At 42.4% G+C, this 21,431-nt stretch overlaps 1 protein-coding gene across 2 annotated transcripts in view; it reads right to left on the bottom strand.

Moving 5' to 3' along the window:
• ptgs1 (prostaglandin-endoperoxide synthase 1) overlaps positions 1–21,431 on the bottom strand; it is a 47,055-nt gene that overhangs the window by 17,962 nt on the left and 7,662 nt on the right. Inside the window, exons 1-7 of one of the 2 annotated variants that reach the window (XM_055919193.1) lie at positions 15,329–15,405; positions 15,101–15,217; positions 11,467–11,607; positions 8,535–8,678; positions 8,241–8,422; positions 3,662–3,745; positions 46–292 (exon numbers count right to left, since the gene is read on the bottom strand). In XM_055919193.1, the coding sequence (XP_055775168.1) occupies positions 46–292; positions 3,662–3,745; positions 8,241–8,422; positions 8,535–8,678; positions 11,467–11,607; positions 15,101–15,217; position 15,329 (916 nt within the window). In that variant the 5' untranslated portion in view covers positions 15,330–15,405. Of the gene's footprint in view, positions 1–45; positions 293–3,661; positions 3,746–8,240; positions 8,423–8,534; positions 8,679–11,466; positions 11,608–15,100; positions 15,218–15,328; positions 15,406–21,431 lie in introns of those variants that run through there. The other variant, XM_055919192.1, reaches the window with a different exon arrangement.

Below are 21,431 nucleotides of genomic sequence, written 5' to 3'. Positions count from 1 at the left end.
CATGAAAGACTAGAGTGAGATCTGTTCAGTCCAGTGTGTACTTACCTATGACGATGAGCCTGGTGGTCTGGAAGAGCTGCTCATCCCCCCAGGTGGGGTGCTCGGCCTTCAGGATGTCACAGACGCGGTTGTGTTCTCTCAGCCACAGGGTGGCGTACATGGTGAGGCCTGGCAGCAGCCCAAACACCTCCTGCCCAATGGCCATGCGCTGCCCCTCGGGAACCCCTCGAGGGTAGCTCATATTCACCGGTGCCTCGGCTACCGTTGGAGGGTACACCTCACCTTTAATTACCTGGAAGAGAAGATAGACAGTGAAAAAGGGAAAGTAGTACTACGGACCCTTTAAGAGCTTTACTGACTCAATAGCACAATACTGAGCTTTAGTGATTCAATGAGCATGCTTTACTAATTTCTTTGGATGATAAAAAACTGAACATTAGTGTCCCCTTTGGGGTTTTGTGGAAAAGACATTTGAAATATGTCACTGACAATAGAGCAGGGTTTCCCCAAAGTCAGTCCTGGCCCCCCAGCTTTGGTTTGCCACTGGCTTCCAAGTAAAATTAAACACTGGCTGTAGATCTACATGAGCCTGTGAGCCAAGTCTGTGGTACCTTCACATAAATGGACCACTTCACACGCTTCAGTGCTGGAAGCATTGTGAATACATAGAAACACAGTGAAATCGTCAAGCACTCCATTCATTCCTGGATAAGTGTGCATGGCCCGCCCCAGAAATTGTACAATGACAATGGAGGAGAATTCAATGAAACAAGAGAAATCCAACATGGAAGTAGACAACTGCTGCATACAGTCCATAGAGCAATGGAGAGACTTCTGGAGTGAATCAAACTGTCACGTTCCTGACCTATTTCTGTTAGTTTGTTGTATGTGTTAGTTGGTCAGGACGTGAGTTTGGGTGGGCATTCTATGTTTTCTGTTTCTATGTTGGTTTAAGGGTTGCCTGGTATGGCTCTTAATTAGAGGCAGGTGTTTGGCGTTCCTCTAATTGAGAGTCATATTTAGGTAGGTTGTTTCACAGTGTTCGTTGTGGGTGGTTGTCTCCTGTGTCAGTGTTTGTCGCACCATACGGGACTGTTCGGTTTGTTTTGTACATCGTCATTTTGTGTAGTCATTTTTCCCTGTTCGTGCGTTCTTCGTGTTTAATGTAAGTTCGTCGTCCAGGTCTGTCTACTCCGTTTGTTGTTTTGTTAGTTTATAGTGAAGTTCGTGTTTTCGTGTTTTCTTTAAATAAATTATGTATTCACAACCGGCTGCGCCTTGGTTCAATCACTACTCCTCCTCTTCGGTTGAAGAGGAGGAATACCGTTACACAAACTTGCATTTCTACAGGGAACAGAGCTGTCAACGGACATTCACGTCTGACCTGAAGCTAAGGGCGATGGAACACTGTGGAAACTAAAAAAGTGTATGTATGGCCTGGCATATGCGTCGCTCTACTGGTACAACAAAGTTAAGGCAACAGGCCTCCCGAGTGGCGCAGCGGTCTAAGGTACTGCATCGCAGTGCTAGCTGTGCCACTAGAGATTCACAGCCGGCCGCGATCGGGAGACCCATGGGGTGGCGCACAATTGGCCCAGTGTCGTCCGGGTTAGGGGAGGGTTTGGCCGGCAGGGATGTCCTTGTCCCATCATGCACCAGCGACTCCAGTGGTGGACCAGGTGCAGTGCACGCGGACACGGTTGCCAGGTGTACGGTGTTTCCTCGGACACATTGGTGCGGCTGGCTTCCGGGTTAAATAGGCGTTGTATCAAGAAGTAGTGCGGCTTGGTTGGGTTTCGGGGGAGCGCACGGCTCTCGACCATCGCCTCTCCGGAGTCCGTACGGGAGTTGCAGCGATGAGACAAGACTGTAACTACCAATTGGACACCACAAAATTGGGGAGATTTTTTTTTTTTTTATTAAGTCAAGGCAACAATGGGTAAAAAAAAAAAATTACAAAAAGTCAAGGCAACAATGCTGAGTACAGATTGCAAAATGTCACAAGTGGGTCCTGCAGTCTTCTATTGGCTTGATCAAGACTGCAATGTGACTGGAGTACCTGCCTGTCATGCTGATGACTTCATCTAGTGTGGCTCACAGACCTTTGCTACAACTGTGATTCCACACTTCAAAACCGTTTTCCATGTCGGCCGTGAGGAGCATGATAGTTTTAGTTATGTTGGCATAGAATTTATTACAGCTGACGCAACAATACTGATGCAACAAGAAAGCTATATCAATCTTTAACCCACCCACATGGATTCTAAAAAGAGCCTTACAAAGGAATTCCCCTCTGTGGAATTGAAGCTGATTGAGGTTGCTAGACAGTAGAGCTGATGTAACGTTTGATGGCTGCAACTTGGCATCCAACACAAAACATGCCACTGTACAAACCGTTCATGAGGCAAACAAAGTTGTTTGTAAACTGAAATCACAACAATTGACTAAAGTTTCAGCATGTTGGAAAAGATGACTCTCAGAAACCAGTTGTCTTCAGTGATGCTTCCCTAGGAAACCTTACACATAATGTGGACATATAATCGTGTTAATGGGTGAGGAAGGAAGATTCTCATCTATCTGTTGGCAATCAAAAAGGATAAGGAGGGTTGTCCGGAGAACACTTGCTGGAGAAACCCTTGCTCTTGCGGAAGGAATTGACAATGCCATCTTTCTGGCAAGTTTGTTCTCCGAGCTTACCACTGGTGAGTCAAAACGACACATTGTACCTGTAGTTTGTGTCACTGACAACTACTTTCTAGTTGATGCTGTCAAATAAACCAAGTCTGTCACAGAGAAAATACTTCATATTGAGATTAGCAGCATCAAGGAATTTATTCAAGCACAGAGAATCCAGCGGATTCTGTGGTCGACCATAAATTAACAGCTTTTTGACTGTCTGACTAAAAAGGAAGCATCATGTTTTGTGTTCCTAAAGGTACTCAGTAATGGAAAGTAGCAGCTTGATTAATAAAAACAAACAAATTGTCAGACAACCCATTTGTAATGAGGGACTTGAATAATACTTGGACATTTAATTATTTTGTTGATGTTCTATTTGTCTTTAAAGAAAACTGGGAGATTGTTAGAGTCATGTTTTTAAGTATCCCTATACTTCTGTTATTACGGTGCTATCACTCTGTTATTAATGCACCTGCACAGAAATCTCTCTTGCAGTTGGACCTGGCCTGAGTGTGATCGCAACTAAGTACTGTGGAAATACGGTAAAGTAAGCATTGTTAAACTGGAACCTAGTCGTGGTGTCATTTATAGTTTACACAAGCCACTGCTGAAAGAGACATTGATCAATGGGGTTGTTACAACATCAGCTCTCCCGGACTCTGAACCAACCCCCATTTGCCAAAAACGGATACCCATCCCAAAACAACTTTCTGTAGAAGTTCATTTCAACAGATAAAGCCAATGGGTGTACTTCTTTATCCCGACATGAGTCAAGATGTATTCCCTCTTTAAAGATATGTCTATTCTTTCATGCTAGTGATGCGATAAGATCATTTATGGGGCTCGGAACCAATAGTATTTACTTTAAGCACAAGTTCTTCAGAGTTACCACAGAGTGGTACCATGTTTACAGTAACATTCCAGTGGAGACTTGTCCATGCTTTCGCACAGCTGGAGTGGAGTTATGCATTATTCTACATACCTGGTATTTCATCTTTCCGTCTTTAAGAAGCCGGAGGTTCAGTTGACGCACCAGACTATCGCCGTAGACATGGCCGGCATCCACCTGGTTAGAGATTATTATAAAATATGAGATTAAAAAAGAGATTTTGAGAGACATGATGCATGGCAAGAGATAGATGAATATGGTTCTCATGTCTGTCTCTCGTAGAGTGTGCAGGGTTTGTTTTGTTGATGGTGATGACATCATGATGAGACATGATGGTTTAGCTTATTTGAATTTGACTGGCGCTGTGCAGAGATTAAAAGTCTGAATGTCGCACAAGTGACATTCAGTAACATGCGTATTCCTATAGAATATTTCAATCAATACAGTGAGCTCCAAAAGTAAAAGTGACATCTTTTGTTGTTTTGGCTCTTTTTAGTATTTGGTCCCAAATTCCTAGCACACAATGATTACATCAAGCTTGTCACTAAACTTGTTGGATGCATTTGCTATTTGTTTTGGTTGCATTTCAGATTATTTTGTGCCCAATATAAATGAATTGTAAATTACGTAGAGTCATTTGAGTCACTTATTGTAAATAAGAATCAAATCAATTTGTTATACATCCTCATTTTATTTACACCTTTTCCTACCGAATTTGGAAAGGCACACACCTGTCTATATAAGGTCCCACGGTTGACAGTGCATGTCAGAGCAACAACCAAGCCATGAAGTCAAAGGTATTGTCCTTAGATCTCTGAGCCAGGATTGTGTCAAGGCACAGACGTGGGGAAGGGTACCAAAATATGTCTGCAGCATTGAAGGTCCCCAAGAGCACAGTGGCCTCCATCATTCTTAAATAAAAGAAGTTTGAACACACTAAGACTCTTCCTAGAGCTGGCTGTCCTGCCAAACTGAGCAATCGGGGGAGAAGGGCCTTGGTCAGGGAGGTGACCAAGAACTCAATGGTCAAGCTGACAGTGCTTTAGAATTCCTCTGTGGAGATGGGAGAACCTTCCAGAAGGACAACCATATCTGCAGCACTCCATCTATCAGGCCTTTATGGTAGAGTGGCCAGACAGAAGCCACTCCTCAGTAAAAGGCACATGGCAGCCCGTTTGGAGTTTGCCAAAAGGCACCTAAAGGTCTCTTAGACCATGAGAAACAAGATTCTCTGGTCTGATGAAACCAAGATTGAACTCTTTGGCCTAAATGCCACGTGTCACATCTGGAGGAAACCTGGCACCATCCCTACGGTGAAGCATGGTGGTGGCAGCATCATGCTGTGGGGATGTTTTTAAGCAGCAGGGACAGGGAGACTAGTCAGGATCGAGGGAAAGATGGAGCAAAGTACAGAGAGAACCTTGATGAAAACCTGCTCCAGAGCGCTCAGGACCTCAGACTGGGGTGAAGATTCACTTTCCAACTGGACAGCGACCCTAAACACGCAGCCAAGACTGAATGTCCTTGAGTGGCCCAGCCAGAGGCCATACTTGAACACGATCGAACATCTCTGGAAAGACCTGAAAATAGCTGAGCAGCGACACTCAAATCAAACTTTATTTGTCACATGCGCCGAATACAGCAAGTGTAGACCTTACCGTGAAATGCTTACTTACAAGCCCTTAACCAACAGTGCAGTGGAAGAAGAGTTAAGAATATATTTACCAAACAAACTAAAGTAAAAAATAAATAATAAAAGTAATAACATAACGAGGCTATATACAGGGGGTACCGGTACAGTGTGCGGGGTTACAGGTTAGTTGAGGTAATTTGTTACATGTAGGTGGGGGGGGGGGGGGGGTCAATGTAATAGTCCGGTGGCCATTTGATTAATTGTTCAGCAGTTTTATGGTTTGGGAGTGGAAGCTGCTAATGAGCCTTTTGGTCTTAGACTTGGTGCTCCGGTACTGCTTGCCGTGCGATAGCAGAGAAAACAGTCTATGACTTGGGCGACTGTAGGCTCTGATAATTTTATGGGCTTTCCTCTGACACCGTCTATTATACAGGTCCTGGATGGCAGGAAGCTTGGTCCCAGTGATGTACTGGGCCATATGCACTACCCTCTGTAGCACCATACGGTCAGATGCTGAGCAGTTGCCGTACCAGGAGGTGATGCAACAGTCAGGATGCTTTCAATGGTGCAGCTGTAGAACCATTTGAGGATCTGGGAACCCATGCAAAATCTTTTCAGTCTCCTGAGGGGGAAAAGGTTTTGTCGTGCCCTCTTCATGACTGTCTTGGTGTGTTTGGACCATAATAGTTTGTTGGTGATGTGGACACCAAGGAACTTGAAGCTCTCGACCCGCTCCACTACAGCCCTGTCGATGTTAATGGAGGCCTGTTCGGCCCGCCTTTTCCTGTAGTCCACGATCAGCTCCTTTGTCTTGCTCACAGTGAATGAGAGGTTGTTGTCCTGGCACCACACTGCCAGTTCTCTAACCTCCTCCCCATAGCCTGTCTCATCGCTGTCGGTGATCAGGCCTACCACTGTTGTGTCGTGTTGGTGTTGGAGTCGTGTTTGGCCACACAGTCGTGAGTGAACAGGGAGTACAGGAGGGGACTAAGTACACACCCCTGAGAGGCCCCAGTGTTGAGGATCAGCGTGGCAGACGTGTTGTTGCCTACCCTTACCACCTAGGGGGGCGGCCCGTCAAGAAGTCCAGGATTCAGTTGCCGAGGGAGGTGTTTAGTCCCAGGGTCCTTAGCTTAATGATGAGCTTCGTGGGAACTATGGTGTTGAACGCTGAGCTGTAGTCAATGAACAGCATTCTTACATAGTTGTTCCTTTTGTCCAGGTGGGAAAGGGCATTGTGGAGTGCGATTGAGATTGCATTATCTGTGGATCTGTTGGGGCGGTAATCAAATTGGAGTGGGTCTAGGGTATCCGGGAGGATGCTGTTGATGTGAGCCATGACCAGCCTTTCAAAGCACTTCATGGCTACCTACGTGAGTGCTACGGGGCGGTAATCATTTAGGCAGGCTACCTTCGCTTCCTTGGGCACAGGGACTATGGTGGTCTGTTTGAAACATGTAGGTATTACAGACTCGGTCAGTGAAGACACTTGCCAGACACTTGCCAAATGCAGTGTATGTCACATGTGTAAATATGGGTCATAACAGTGTTACCTAACACATAACAGTGTTAGGACACTGGGTGTCAAGTGTTAGCTTTATTTTTATAACGGACACTATGTCACGCCCTGGCCTTAGTTATATTTGTTTTCTTTATTATTTTAGTTAGGTCAGGGTGTGACATGGGGGATGTTTGTGTGTTTTTGTCTAGGGTGTTTGTATTGTCTAGGGGGTTTTGTAGAGTTCATGGGGTTGTGTTCAGTATAGGTGTTTAGGTAAGTCTATGGTTGCCTGGATTGGTTCTCAATCAGAGACAGCTGTCTATCGTTCTCTGAGAGACATATTTAGGCAGCCATAGGCATTAGGTAGGTTGTGGGTAAATGTCTATGTCTTGACGTTAGTTGCTTGTGTCTGCACTTTCGTATTGTAGCTTCACGGTCGTTTGTTGTTTTTTTGTTTAGTTTGTCAGTGTTCTTTTCGTGTTCTTCTTTAATAGAAGATGTACTGTTATCACGCTGCGCCTTGGTCCTCCTCTCTTTCACCGAAAGACGATCGTGACACACTACCCAACTATCTTCCTAATCAAACAATCCATCTAAAAAGTACGTTAGCCAGAGGACTAATAATGAGAGAGAACAATCAATATCAATAGCCTACAGAAAAATTGGATAATAAGCTTAAAATGTATTAAACTTAAGAAATTATCCATAAAGGCCGAGAAAATCCTTGCATGCGAGGTTGAAAACCAAATGGCCAATAACCCATCCTCCTACTAGGCCTATCATAAAAACTTTAAGACAAGTTAAAGTTATGATTAGTAGCTTAATTCCCAAATATTCTAGCCTACGAAGGTGTCAAAGTTGTTGTAGGTTTCAAAAATTAAAATTAAAATTGAAAGTCTATAAGCCTTACCCTTGGACATTCTCAAATCACAGCATTATGAGACAAGCAATATTTATTTTTCTATTATTTTATGAGACAAATAAAGCAAGTATTATCCAGTTCTGAAGACGGTAGACTGCTTCTATCCAGCCCATGGTGTACTGTAGGTTTATAACCCAGCTCATTATGGTAAGACGGTCCGTTCCTCAGACAGTCGCTGCTCCATCATGTGCTCGCAACAGACAGACACAGACAAACCTATTTTGCTCCTCCACCAGAAAGAAATATAAGAAAAGTGCCAGGATTTCAACAACATTATCTTTTGCCATGATTCATTCAGTTGCATTTGATTTTGCGCTATAGCCCAACTGTCGTTTTAGCGGATATTTTTATGTAATTTTGGGGGATATTTTTATATACTGTATCACAATGTTTTATGGGTACTTATAATCAAGATAGGACAAAAAGTTTGACGTCGCCAAACACTAGTTGGAATAGATTTTTGTTTTGCGCCAAGGATTTGAATTGTCTGCCCCCGCTAACACCTAAATACATTACCTCCCCTAAATATAATAGAATATAATGCAATAATTATATCATAATTGAATAATATACAGTACAGGAAGTACAAATACAGTAGCGGTAGTAACATTCTCACCCCATGCCCCAGCGCCCTGGTGAAGCCCAGGCCCATGCTGTTTTGAGTCTTGAAGAACTGATGGGTGAAGTGCTGAGCGAAGAAAGCAAACATCAGGTTGGTTCCCTGTGGATCCGGCCTGAACTTCCTCCTCAGCAGAAACGTCTCCACAACCAGCTTTGAGTCTGGGAGGACAGACTTTCCTGGAGAAAAGTATGTATGTTAGCTATGCATGTTGCCGTTGGGAAGATTTATTTTCGTAAGTAATCTTCAGTAGTCTCATTATTTTGATAGGAACTTTGGATGCCATCTCACCTTTGGCACCCATAGGGGTGGGGCAGCCTTCAGGCACAGGGGGTAGGATACGGGTGTAATAGGAGACATTGGAGTAGGATTCCCAGCTGAGGTATCCATACTTTGAGTTGAAGGTAGGAGGACTGGGAATAAGGTTTGCTCTGACTTTGGCAGGGAGAACACAGAATTGTTTGACATATTGATCATTAAAGGCCTGAAGTTTCACTGAAAAAGCAATAATGGTTGGAGGAAATACAACCCATAGGATGGAAATGCATGCGTACGTACGTACATCACACATTTTAGATGAAGAGATGTCACTTCAGGAAACATTATGTAATGTCAGAAAATAACTGACTTCCAAACAACCCTGATGATAATCATCTTTTAAAACTGCAACTTTCAGCTGAGTCACGACACATTCTCAACTTTCAGCTGAGTCACGACACATTCTCAACTTTCAGCTGAGTCACGACACATTCTCAACATTCAGCTGAGTCACGACACATTCTCAACTTTCAGCTGAGTCACGACACATTCTCAACTTTCAGCTGAGTCACGACACATTCTCAACTTTCAGCTGAGTCACGACACATTCTCAACTTTCAGCTGAGTCAAGACACATTCTCAACATTGAAGAAACTTCCAATTGAAGTTGAGAAACATTCAACTTTTATAGTTTAAAACCGGAATCTAATCCAAGGCCATTGGCAGAGATTCCACTCATGGTAAATGCTGAGGAGGTCGGCTCAAGCGTAAAACACCTTCAAAAAGGGGCATTGTTGGTTGTGTAGTGCCCTGCATTATAACACTCCTTGGATTTCATCCCAAATAAAAGTAAGTTAAAGTTGAGAAACAGTCTAGAAAATATGATTTACTTCATCAGAAGTGTTGCTTGACTTTGCAAAGCCACAAGCAAACATTTGAGGGAAGAAAGTATCAATATGATGCAACTAAAAACAATTATCATTATAGCACATAATATCAAGAAACAAACTTTGCTGTTCATCTGCAAAGCAAAATAAACCAATATTTCTTAGACACACAAGTCAGTCAGGTTCTGCTTGTGTTTATAGCACATGACAATCAGCTATACATCTTGAAACAACAATGGCTGTGGAAAAATACACGGATCAGATCCTGTAATAAAACTGAAAAAACGTGAGGAAATCCAGCTGCCAGACAGAGAGGGAATATAATCCTGTGAGGAATGCAGCTGCCAGACAGAGAGAGGGGGTGAGAGGAAGCCAAGACATTCAGTAAACAAGCTCACGTCGACAAACACACTTAGCTCAGACGCCATGCCATGAAAGATTAGACCTTAGGAATTCTTAAGACACATGGGGCTTGCTATGGCAGACGAACATGACATGGTTGTTAACAGGGTTGACACAGATGTGTTGGGGTTTAGTGGAGGCACAAGGTTGATACAGTACATACTGATGAGATGAACACCATGGGTTTTATTGTTAAGGCTTAACACAGTAGCCTTTTAGTATAATGGAAGTAGAAGTGACCCATGCTCCGTCCCGCCATTCTCTTCCATTTCAGTCATTTAGCAAACACTCTTATGCAGAGACTTACAATCAATCAATGCTTTAAAATAAAGTAGGTAAAACAACCACATCACACCTAGACGACACCAGTATTGCAATACTCGTTAGTATGGCAACAAGGAAACAAAACACAAAGCAGATTTAACTTCTTTAGGAAAACAGCCCTAATGTTGGAAACTAACATGTTGTCATCCAGGGTCACATTTATTTCCCAAGCTAAAGAACACAATATTTGACATATAGCTGTTTTTTAAAAGGACCAAAAACTTTGGTCTGCTTTAGGCTTTAATTTTTGGCATGGAAAATATATTGCGAAACTGGTATCGTCCCGGGCCTAATCACTACCCTCTCTCACCTTACCACCCTAACACACCAGAGATTGGTAGCACACTAGTGTCTCTTCCCAGTCATGGGGTTAGAAAGCGGGGAGACAGAGGTGAGGAAGTCTCCATTCCAATCTCCATGGAAGGAAGTGATGTGTAGAGCAAGGTGGTAAATCAGCTGGAGGACCATGGAGCACAGGCCTGGGAGAGAGACTGAATAAATAAGGTCAGGATGTCAGGCCAGGGTACGCTGCTCCACCCAACTACCAGTTAGCACGCACACAAACACAGACAGGAGGAAATTGGTTGAGAGAGTGTGGGCCAGCATAAAAACACTGGACCATGTCAGCTTAAAAACAACCTAGCTGTACAAATGAATGACAGTATGGTTAGTAGAAAGCGTTGTAGGATGCAAATATACATAAAAAGAAATATTGGACAACTCAAATAAAAAAGTACATAATGATCACAGCTGCTGCAGCTATTTCGACTTTAAGGCAGTGTGTATCTGCAGATGAGTAGTGAACTCAGTGACCCCTTTCCTTAAGGCAACAGCCCGGGCTTCTGAGATGACTTACAATACCTCACCATGCCCCTCTCTTAGATGTTAAACCTTGTAAATACACCTAAAACTGTATGCAGCTGTAGCGAGTTAGAAGGGAGAGCTCAGAGTGTGGTGATGAAACCATGGGCCAATACGTGTTTTCCAAATATTTACATGCTGGGAACATAACAAAAGGAACCAGGAGGCAAATGAACACAAGTTGTAAGCAAACTGTCCAATTAATCTGCCGTAGTCGGAGTACATTGGTAGGGAAGAGCAACTCTTCTCTTAGTGCAGTAACATAAGAGTAGATATGAATATATGGCTCTGGAGAGCGTTAAAGCATTTTCAACAACATAATTAATCCATGCATGCATTTCCATCATCATAACTTGTTCCCCCTGGTTACAAAGCACTGTACATAGTACGGCATTAAGTTAGCCATTTCACCCCTTATACACAGCACCCACACACTAACCATTTTGTACCAGAATGCTCACCACGGCTGCATTGAATGCCAGGCGACTCACCTGTGAGGACTACCCTCATGAGCCAGTCCCGTAGGAAGGTCCTGTTAATGAGGCTCCACAGCCAGTGGAAGTGTGTAAGGATGTAGTGGACCACATCAGGGCTCGGCTTCAGCTTCAGGTAGACCCTTGTCCAGAACTCAGCTACACACAGAGATAAGGCACACAGAAGGATAAAAAAGATAATGCACAAAGCTTTGATAAAGCAGGCGTTGCATAGAGTACAGCAGAGTTCCCAAACTGGTGGCTCACAGTTTGCTCACTTCATTTGGTCCCCCCTAAGTTTTCAGTAAAAAAAATGAGGGGACATAAAAGACTAAAAACAGGAAATCAGCTCCAAGTGACTTCAATTTTGGAAATATGTTCCCAAGTATTCCCACTCTTAAGACAGAGACACGTGATTGTATACAAATGAAAGCAAGATTTGAAATAATTATGTTTTAGTCAAATATGTGTGTTTGGGCTTCTTGTGGTCAATTTGCAGTCTACAAATTATTTGTAATTTACTTAAGAAAAAAATAAATAGTTGATGATCCCTGTAGTACAGTATCACTCTGGGGCCCACCTAGACAGCCAGTCAATGTTTCCCTCAGATTACTTTACAGGCAGAGTGAAGAGGGTCCCTAAATAATCATCCAGGGTTTCCAAAGCCAACATTTTCAATTGAGACTAATTCAGGCCAAACTAAAGGGGAAACAGAGCAGGGCAGATGGCCCACCCTGCCTGAATAATAGTAAGGGAAACACTGCTGCTGCCAACTATAATAGCCAGGATTGAGGCGATAAACCATGGTAGCATTCTAGACTACTGATGAGCACTCCACATAAGGAGACACTTAGCAGAGACAGAATGATGACAAGGAAGAGTATATACAGACCGTTGATGGGATAGAAGAGACTCACTACTGAGTTTATCCAATTTAAAGTCTACTGTATTTGACATTGAAAAGCTATATTATAAAGACAACCCCCAAGCAGGAGAACACTGGAAATGGCTTGCTTTCCTTTTAATCTAATTTATATTGGTGTTCACCTGAAACCTGGCCGGTTTCTTTTGACTTTGAGCTGTGATAAGGGGATGTTGGTTCATTTCACCTCATTTTGAAAGTCCCCTCTCCACAGACATGCAGTTGACATGTTACTGAAAGTCTATCCTTTATTGAGTATCTATAGATGGACTATGCAAAAACTTCCACAGCTTAAATGTCCTGAAAGTAGAGTTGTATAGTGCCCAAAACAAACATGCCTGTTAGATATGCTGGGCCAGCCCAGGACAGAGTGTCCTAGTAGTGGAGGTTAGAGAGGAGGTGAGAAATGCAACCATGTAGTGCCATCTGCATCAATCACTACTGATCCCTGGCTCCTCTGGTATGAAAATATTTACATATATCTGGATTTCCAATGCCTTCAGAAAGTATTCACACCTCTTGACTTTTTCCACATTTTGTTGCGTTACAGCCTGAATTTATAATAGATTACATTGAGATTTGTCACTAACCTACACACAACTACCCATAATGTCAAAGTGGAATTCTGTTTTTTTTGTTGAAATATTTAAATGAAAAGTTGAAATGTCGTCTCGAGTCAATAATATTCAACCCCATTATTATGACAAGCCTAAATAAGTTCAGGAGTAAAACATGTTCTTAACAAGTCACATAATACGTTGCATGGACTCATTCTGTGTGCAATAATAGTGTTAAATATGATTTTTTAATGACTACCTTATCTTTGTACCCCACACATTCAATTATCTGTAAGGTCCCTCACTCGAGCAGTGAATTTTAAACACAGATTCAACCTCAAAAGACCAGGGAGGTTTTTCAATGCCTCAAAGGGCACCTATTGGTAGATGGGTAAAAAAGCAGACATTGAATATCCCTTTGAGCATGGTGAAGTTATTAATTACACTTTGGATGATGTATCAATACACCCAGTCACTACAAAGATACAGGCGTCCTTCCTAACTCAGTTGCTGGAGAGGAAGGAAACTGCACAGCGATTTCACTATGAGGCCGAATGGTGACTTTAAAACAGTTAGAGTTTAATGGCAGTGATAGGAGAAAGCTGAGGATGTATCAATAACATTGTAGTTACTCCACAATACTAACCTAATTGAGTAAAAAGGAAGCCTGTAGAGAATACAAATATTAAAAAGCATGCATCCTGTTTGCAACAAGGCACTACAGTAATACGGCAAACAAATGTGACAAAATGAACTTTGTGTGAATATAAAGTGTTGTATTGGATTTGCACAAAACATATTACTGAGTACCACTCTCCATATTTTCAAGCAGAGTGGTGGCTGCATTATGTTATGGGTATGCATATACAGTGTGTAGAACAAGTATTTGATAACCTGAAAAATCGGCAGTGTTTCCTACTTACAAAGCATGTAGAGGTCTGTAATTTTTATCATAGGTACACTTCAACTGTGAGAGACGGAATCTAAAACAAAAATTAATTAATTAATTAAGTAGCAAAAAAAATGGAATGGAGCTAAGCACAGGCAAAATCCTAGACACTGGGAGATGAATTCACCTTCCAGCAGGACAACAACCTAAAAAGAATTTGCCTGTCAAGAGGACCGTGAATGTTTCTGGGTGGCCGAGTTACAGTTTTGACTTAAATCTGCTTGAAAATCTATGGCAAGACATGAAAATGTTTGTCGAGCAATGATCAACAACCAATTTGACAGAGCTTGAAGAATTTTGAAAATAATAAAATGGGTAAATATTGTACAATCTAGGTGTGCAAAGCTCTTAGTGACTTACCCAGAGAGACTCACAGCTGTAATCTCTGCCAAAGGTGTCTAACATGTATTGACTCGGGTGTGAATACTTATGTGAATTAGATATGTCTAAAAACATGTTGTTTTCAGGAGAAGAAGAAAACTATTTAATCAATTTTAAATTGAGGCTGTAACACAACAAAATGTGGTCAAGGGGTATGAATACTTTCTGAAGGCACTGTAAATGTTCAATTTTTTGATAAGCAAGGTTTTATACTGGTTTGCCTATTTGAACAAGCCATTCATTTTTAACCCTAGACCGTATATCTGTTACCTTATTTCACAACTGGCAGTATTAAGAGACAACATTGAAAGTAATTTCATTTCGTTTTGGTATTATTCATTATTAAATCATGCACTATGATTCCCAGAAATCTTTCCTACAAGTGTGAATGGTACGCCACAAAACATGACTGAATTCGAAACACTATTAACTATTACCCATGTCAGTTCCCGTTAGGATGGAAGTGGGGGAATGAAACAAATGAAGTGTTTACAAGCTACTAGATGGATGAGGGACCAGTGGAACTTTAAAATGCGTAGACATTTTTCAAGTAAACTATCAGTGTTAGTTAGACTGGACACAAAAATGTCTCCCTGGCTTTGTAAAGCCATACCCCAGCTGTGCAGAACCCCACTACCAAATCATTCACTTTTATGGCCTAGGAATGTTATTTCCTGGTTATGTAATGCGCTTATCTTCTCTTTCCATTTTACTTGTTACAAGTCCTTCTGCACATCAGGAAAGGATAGCAATATTTTGATAAGCCAGGGAGGAAAATGGAAAATGTAACTTAATCAAAAGAATAATAATCAAAAGAATGTATAAGCCAAACATTTCACTTACGGATAGTGCAATTCTGTCCATAGAAGCCGGTGCGAGTGCAGTCACATTCATAGCGGTCAGTGCCAAACCTGACACACACAGCCCAGTTCTGACAGGGGTAATAGCAACAGGGATTCACTGCAAATGAGAAAACACACACTTCGATTAAAGTATAGTTTGGGCACTGAGCTTTTCCTGACCATTTGAAATGACCAAGAACTCCAAAGTTTTTCCTAGTAGAGCACATACTTTTTCCTGATCAACATCATTGTCATAACAACGCACGTCCGTGTTGTCAGCCAGGACAATATTCAGATGGTGTCCAATGTCTCTCTAGCTTGGATGCCACACTGAAAAATGTGCTTAAAGCATGAGCAGAACAATAATCTCAGGCTGGAATTTGATGTGTTTCCCTCCTCCCTGGCGAGGTAGGGAAGATATTTAATTATACAGTTATGTGCACACAGTAGAAGGGAGGAGGGCAAAATCAAGTTCCAGCCTGAGTTCATTGTTTTGCTCATGCTATAAGCACATTTTTCATGAGTCATCTGGCGAGGACACTCACCAAAACGACAGCTAAATGAGCACGTCATCTTAGTCTGGGCCAAATCCTAACTCGAGGTGTGTACAACCTAACCTACTATTTTCACACAAATCTTCCATTAGCAACGATGCACTAGTGCATTAACAGTAAGTTGAATGATTTCCAGTTGAGATTTAGCCTATAATTAATTTACAAGCCAGGAAAGAAGAGTGCTGGGACTACTGAGAGTCAGACTGGGGTTGGAGAGCTGTGCTAACAGAAATGTCTGCTGCCATGAGACAAGCAAGATGCCAACTCACATCCTTGGCCATGCAGTCACTATCATGTTATGGCTTCCTGACCTTCCCTGCAAGACACGCATCCATTGAGATAATCATAAATATAATTTTCACAATGAAGAGTATGTATGAGTGGCAGTAGTTCAGCCGATCCTTCTTCATTAAGCATTATTCTTCAGTCATTTAGATAGCAGAAAGAGACTGAGAGAATCCAGTTAAGAGGAAATGGTGTCTTCTTGATTGGAGACATAGCCCTATACTGTACTAGTAGTCAACTCATTCAACCGACAGGACAGATATTTGGTTGAATATTTATAGTATGAAATATGTATTAAACGCCATAGTGTTCCTAACCCATTCAAATGTACAAACAATGGAAGTTTAAGATTTGTACCGTTAAGTGAAAAAAAAAAAAAAAAGTATGATACAGCAGAATTTGTTCCCGGCAGATCATGTAAATTTAAAACAGTCTTCCTCCGCCTGCAAATATGCTTTGTGCCATCTGTGTTAACACAAACAAGTAAGTGTGCCAGTCGGTATTAGGCCATTATTACTACAAGTTTAGATAGCTGGCTAACTTAGCAATCTAAAAATTGTTAGTTTACATTCTAATTGAGTGACTTTCAGTGACAAATAAGAAAGAAAAAAAATGCTAAATTGTGTATTTTACTATTCTAACTCTTAACAGTAAGTTGAGACCCCAACAGTTTATTATAAATATTGAACTGGGGTGTATTCATTAAGTCCTGCACCAGAAACCGTTTAAGGACCAAATGGAATAAAACGGGGAGGGACCTACCGGGGGTATATTCATTACGGAAATCGTTTACCAATTAAGAACCAAACGGAAGCAAAACGAGAGCTTCTATTGGGCAATTTTAGTTAGGTCCCTCCCTATTTCGTTCCATTTACTTCAGTTTAATTAAGAAACTCTTTTTTTCCCCATTGCTAAATGTTTTCCGTTTGGAGTAAACAGTTTGTCGCAAAACATTTTGCAACAGACTAACTATTGTCTTTCAAATTAACTCATGGCTAGACGGCTTGCCTAGGGCACATAGCAGTCCTATGAGTGGGGGCTATCAGTCAGGGATGTAAATCACGTCTTGAATGGCAAACTACACTTGCCCGCTGGCGGTAGGAATTTATGGTCTAAATAGTAAGCGGAAAATAGCCAGCGGGAGGAATTCTTTTGCCATCTGGGCCCCTGTTCATTAGCTTCATATTCATGTTGTATACTTTGGAAAATGTACATAAAACTGTGCTCTTTATACGTTTTGGACATTATTTTTGCTGTTTTCATCACCCACACCAGCAGAAATCCACTTTTTCGAGCTGAAAGACAAGAGCTTACCCATGATTTTGCACAACGATGCAAGTCAATAAGTCATTGTTTTAGTCAAAGTAGGATACACACAGAACAGAAATATAAAAAACGCAACATACAACAATTTCAAAGATTTTACTGAGTTACAGTACATTAGGAAATCAGTCAATTGAAATAAATTCATTAGTCCCTAATCTATGGATTTCACATAACTGGGAATACAAATATGCATCTGTTGATGTAGGGGTGTGGATCAGAAAACCAGTCAGTATCTGGTGAGACCACTATTTGACTCATGCAGCGCGACAGATCTCCTTTGCATAGAGTTAATCAGGCTGTTGATTGTGGCCTGTGGAATGTTGTCCCACTTCTCTTTAATGACTGTGCGAAGCTGCTGGATATTGGCGGGAACTGGAACACGCTATCGTACATGTCAATCCAGAGCATCCCAAACAATGGGTGACATGTCTGGTGAGTATGCAAGCCATGGAAGAACTGGGCCATTTTTCAGCTTCCAGGAGGTGTACAGATCCTTGCAACATGGGGCTCTGCATTATGCTGAAACATGAGGTAATGGCAGCGGATGAATGGCACGACTATGGGCCTCAGGATCTCGTCACGGTATCTCTGTGCATTCAAATTGCAACTGTGTTCGTTGTCCGTAGCTTATGCCTGTCCATCATGGGGAACTCTGTTCCGCACGCCCACACGACGCCATACACACTGCTTGCCATCTGCCTGGCACAGTTGAAAACGGGATTCATCCATGAAGAGCACACTTCTCCAGCTTGCCAGTTGCCATCAACGGTGAGCATTTCCAAACTGAAGTCGGTTACAGTGCCGAACTGCAGTCAGGTAAGGCACTGATGAGGAGGACGAGCACGCAGAAGAGCTTCCCCGAGACAGTCTCTTGACAGTTGGTGCAGAAATTCTTTGGTTGTGCTGTGGAGGTCATGAAATTTTGTCAGCCGGTAATTGCCAAGCAAATAACTGCTAGTCTCACGCTAATTAACTAACACTTTTAGCATCTCCTGGCTTCCACGCATAACCTACAAGCCACTGATGTGGACCTTTGGAACATCTACATTTTAAAAAGTCTATAGCCTACCCATCACAATAAATTAATTATTTATAGCATTTCTGAGTTCTCCTTATTTTAAGCCCTCACCTGGCTTTGCCATATGGCTTTGGGCTACACTAGTTCATTTAGAAGGCAAGATTTGCTTTGAATTCCATGGTGTTATTTTATATTATTTTACAGTATGAAGAAAACAGGGAGAAAGAAGAAATGTAAGCCATCTGAAATAGCCTATAGCCTACTACATACGCGCTCAGCCATGCATTGAACTGTCTTTTTTTGCGAACAGTGATCGAGTTATATTAGCCTACATTATGACTATCCAATCTACTCATCACATTACGAATAGTAGGCTAGTCTACAAATGTGATAATGAATGGAATGTTTTATTATAGAGGTTCAATTTTGTGGTGAAAATGTGCTTCCCCAAACTTGAAATACACACACCACATACTGTATGTTGTAAAGCAGATTAAATGTGCTTACTTTCGCAAATTTTGCAATAAATATATAAGCACGAGAAAGCTGGGATCTTCTTTTAAATAGTGGCTAGTCAAAACTCTTTTCACACCCAATTGCGCAATGACTAGGCTTATAAGAACAGATGTTTCACTAGGCTATGTCCACTCCAACCGTGTTGCAGGGGTCCTTGGCCTATAGGTGACGTTTGGAGTCATTTGGCCATTTTAGTTGTAATACAAACCTTATCAAAACATATAGGCCTATGGACTAGGCTACATGTGTGCCACTATGATTTGAAAAAGTCAACAAAAAAATTTGCCACTGTTTCTTGCCTGAGACTGCACATGCTGGGCATAATTCACAAGTGATAATATTGTCACCCATCAGACTATTTTCAATTGAATCTTGTCTTTATATATACTAAATAATATGTGTGTGAAATTAGTTTTAATTTAGAATGTAACATTATCATGCACCTGTCGGAACAGGGTCAGGGAAAAAAATAAGTGTCATATGCACTTAAATAGCGAATGGAGGAAGCTTTTCCCACAGTACATTTTTATGCCAGCCTGATAAGCTATACTCCTGTTGTAAAGCAAAGCAATGCGTTTAATATTAGGAACGTTGACAAATAAACAAAATAAATAAATAAATATAGTAGGTCTAGCCTATAGAAAGCTGATGGGATCCTCTTTTTAAGAGGCCATCAGAACTGTTTTCTCACGCGATTGCATAGTCTATAGAAATGTTGCGCAACATGAGCTCATGGACTCTAATGAAGTGTTGTATTTGCAATAGCATTTGCATTGACATCAGAGTGATTAGAGGGACAATAGAGCGCCGAGTACGAGGCCATTAGCAACTGGCCGTTAGCAAGTTTGGTAGGCTACTAATGACCATCAGCGGCGTCAGAGCGCAGATTTGGAGAATCCTAGTTACCCTGACTAAACGGTCAGGTGGAATTTGACTGTGGCCATGACTTGTGACGGTAATATGCTCACCTTAACAACCCTAGCTGTCCAAACCCACAGTTTCATCAACCGTCTGGGAGGCTGGTCTCAGTTTATCCTGCAGGTGAAGAAGCAGGATGTGGAGGTCCTGGGCTGGCATGGTTACACGTGGTCTGTGGTTGTGAGGCCGGTTGTTGTATTGCCAAATTCTCTAAAACGACTTATGGTACAGAAATGACCATTTAATTCTGTGGCAACAGCTCTGGCAGACATTCTTGCAGTCAGCATGCCAATCTCATGCTTCCTCAAAACTTGAGACATCTGTGCGTGACAAAACTGCACATTTTAGAGTGGCCTTTTATTTACATTCGAGTCATTTAGCAGACGCTCTTATCCAGAGTGACTTACAGTAAGTGCATTCATCTTAAGATATGTGTAGCTATCACAGGCATAGAAAGTACATTTTACCTCAATAATGTAGCTGTCAGTAGTGTCAGAGCTAGAAGGTGGGGTGGGAGGAGGATTATTTAAAGATACTGTTTGAAAGGTAGGGTTTCAGATGTTTCGGAAGATGACTCTTCAGAGACTCTGTTATCCTAGCGTCAGGGGGAAGCTGGTTCCACCATAGGGGTGCCAGGACAAAGAAGAGCTTGGACTGGGCTGAGCGGGACCTGCCCTTCCATAGGGGTGGGAGGGCCAAGAGACCTGAGGTGGCAGAATACAGTGCTCAGGTTGGAGTGTAGGGATTGAGCACAGCCTGAAAGTAGGGAGGGGTAGTTCTTGTTGCTATTCCGTAGTTAAGCACCAAGGTCTTATAGTGGATGCGAGCTTCAACTGGAAGCCAGTGGAGTGTGCGGATGAGCAGGGTGACATGAGAGAAATTGGCATGGTTGAAAACCAGGTGGGCTGCTGCATTCGTTGCAGGGGTTCGATGGCACAAGTGGGGAGCCCAGCCAACAGCGTGTTGCTGTAGTCCAGACGGGAGAGGACAAGTGCCTGGATTAGGACCTGCGCCACTTCCTGTGTAAGGTAGGGTCGGACTCTACGGATGTTGTAGAGCATGAACCTGCAGGAGCGGGTCACTGCCTTGATGTTTGCAGAGAATGACAGGGTGTTGTCCAGGGTCACGCCAAGGTTCTCTCCAGTGACACTGGAGTTGTCAACCGTGATGGAGAGGTCTTTGAGCGGGCAGGACTTCCCAGGGAGGAAGAGTAGTTTCATCTTGTCGAGGTTGAGCTTCAGGTGTTGGGCCAACATCCAAGTTGAGATATATGCCAGGCACGCAGAGATGCTTGTCGCCACACCTGGGTGTCAGAAGGGGGGGGGGGGGGGGGGGGGGGTAGTTGAGTGTCATCCGCATAGCAATGATAGGAGAGACGATGTGAGGATATGACGGAGCCGTGTGACTTGGTGTATAGAGAGAAGAGGGCTTAGAACCGAGCCCTGGGGGACACCAGTAGTGAGTACGTGTGCAGACACAGATCATCTCCACGTCACATGGTAGGAGCGGCCTGCCTGGTAGGATGCAATCCAAGAGTGTCCAACATAGAGCCCCACAGTGGAGGTGTCATCATACCCCAAAAAACATAGCGATCAAACAGGGAAATGGTTCCAATCGTTGTTCCACCATTCATTTCTCCCATAGGGGATTTTAGAAACACTTAAAATAAGGTCTGTGTAGGCTTACCCTAGCGTGATGTTTTGATAAATTTACAT

The sequence above is a fragment of the Salvelinus fontinalis genome, chromosome 4, assembly GCF_029448725.1.
Source record: "Salvelinus fontinalis isolate EN_2023a chromosome 4, ASM2944872v1, whole genome shotgun sequence".
Lineage (NCBI taxonomy): Eukaryota > Metazoa > Chordata > Actinopteri > Salmoniformes > Salmonidae > Salvelinus > Salvelinus fontinalis.
This window is presented reverse-complemented; position numbering and strand designations above follow the sequence as displayed.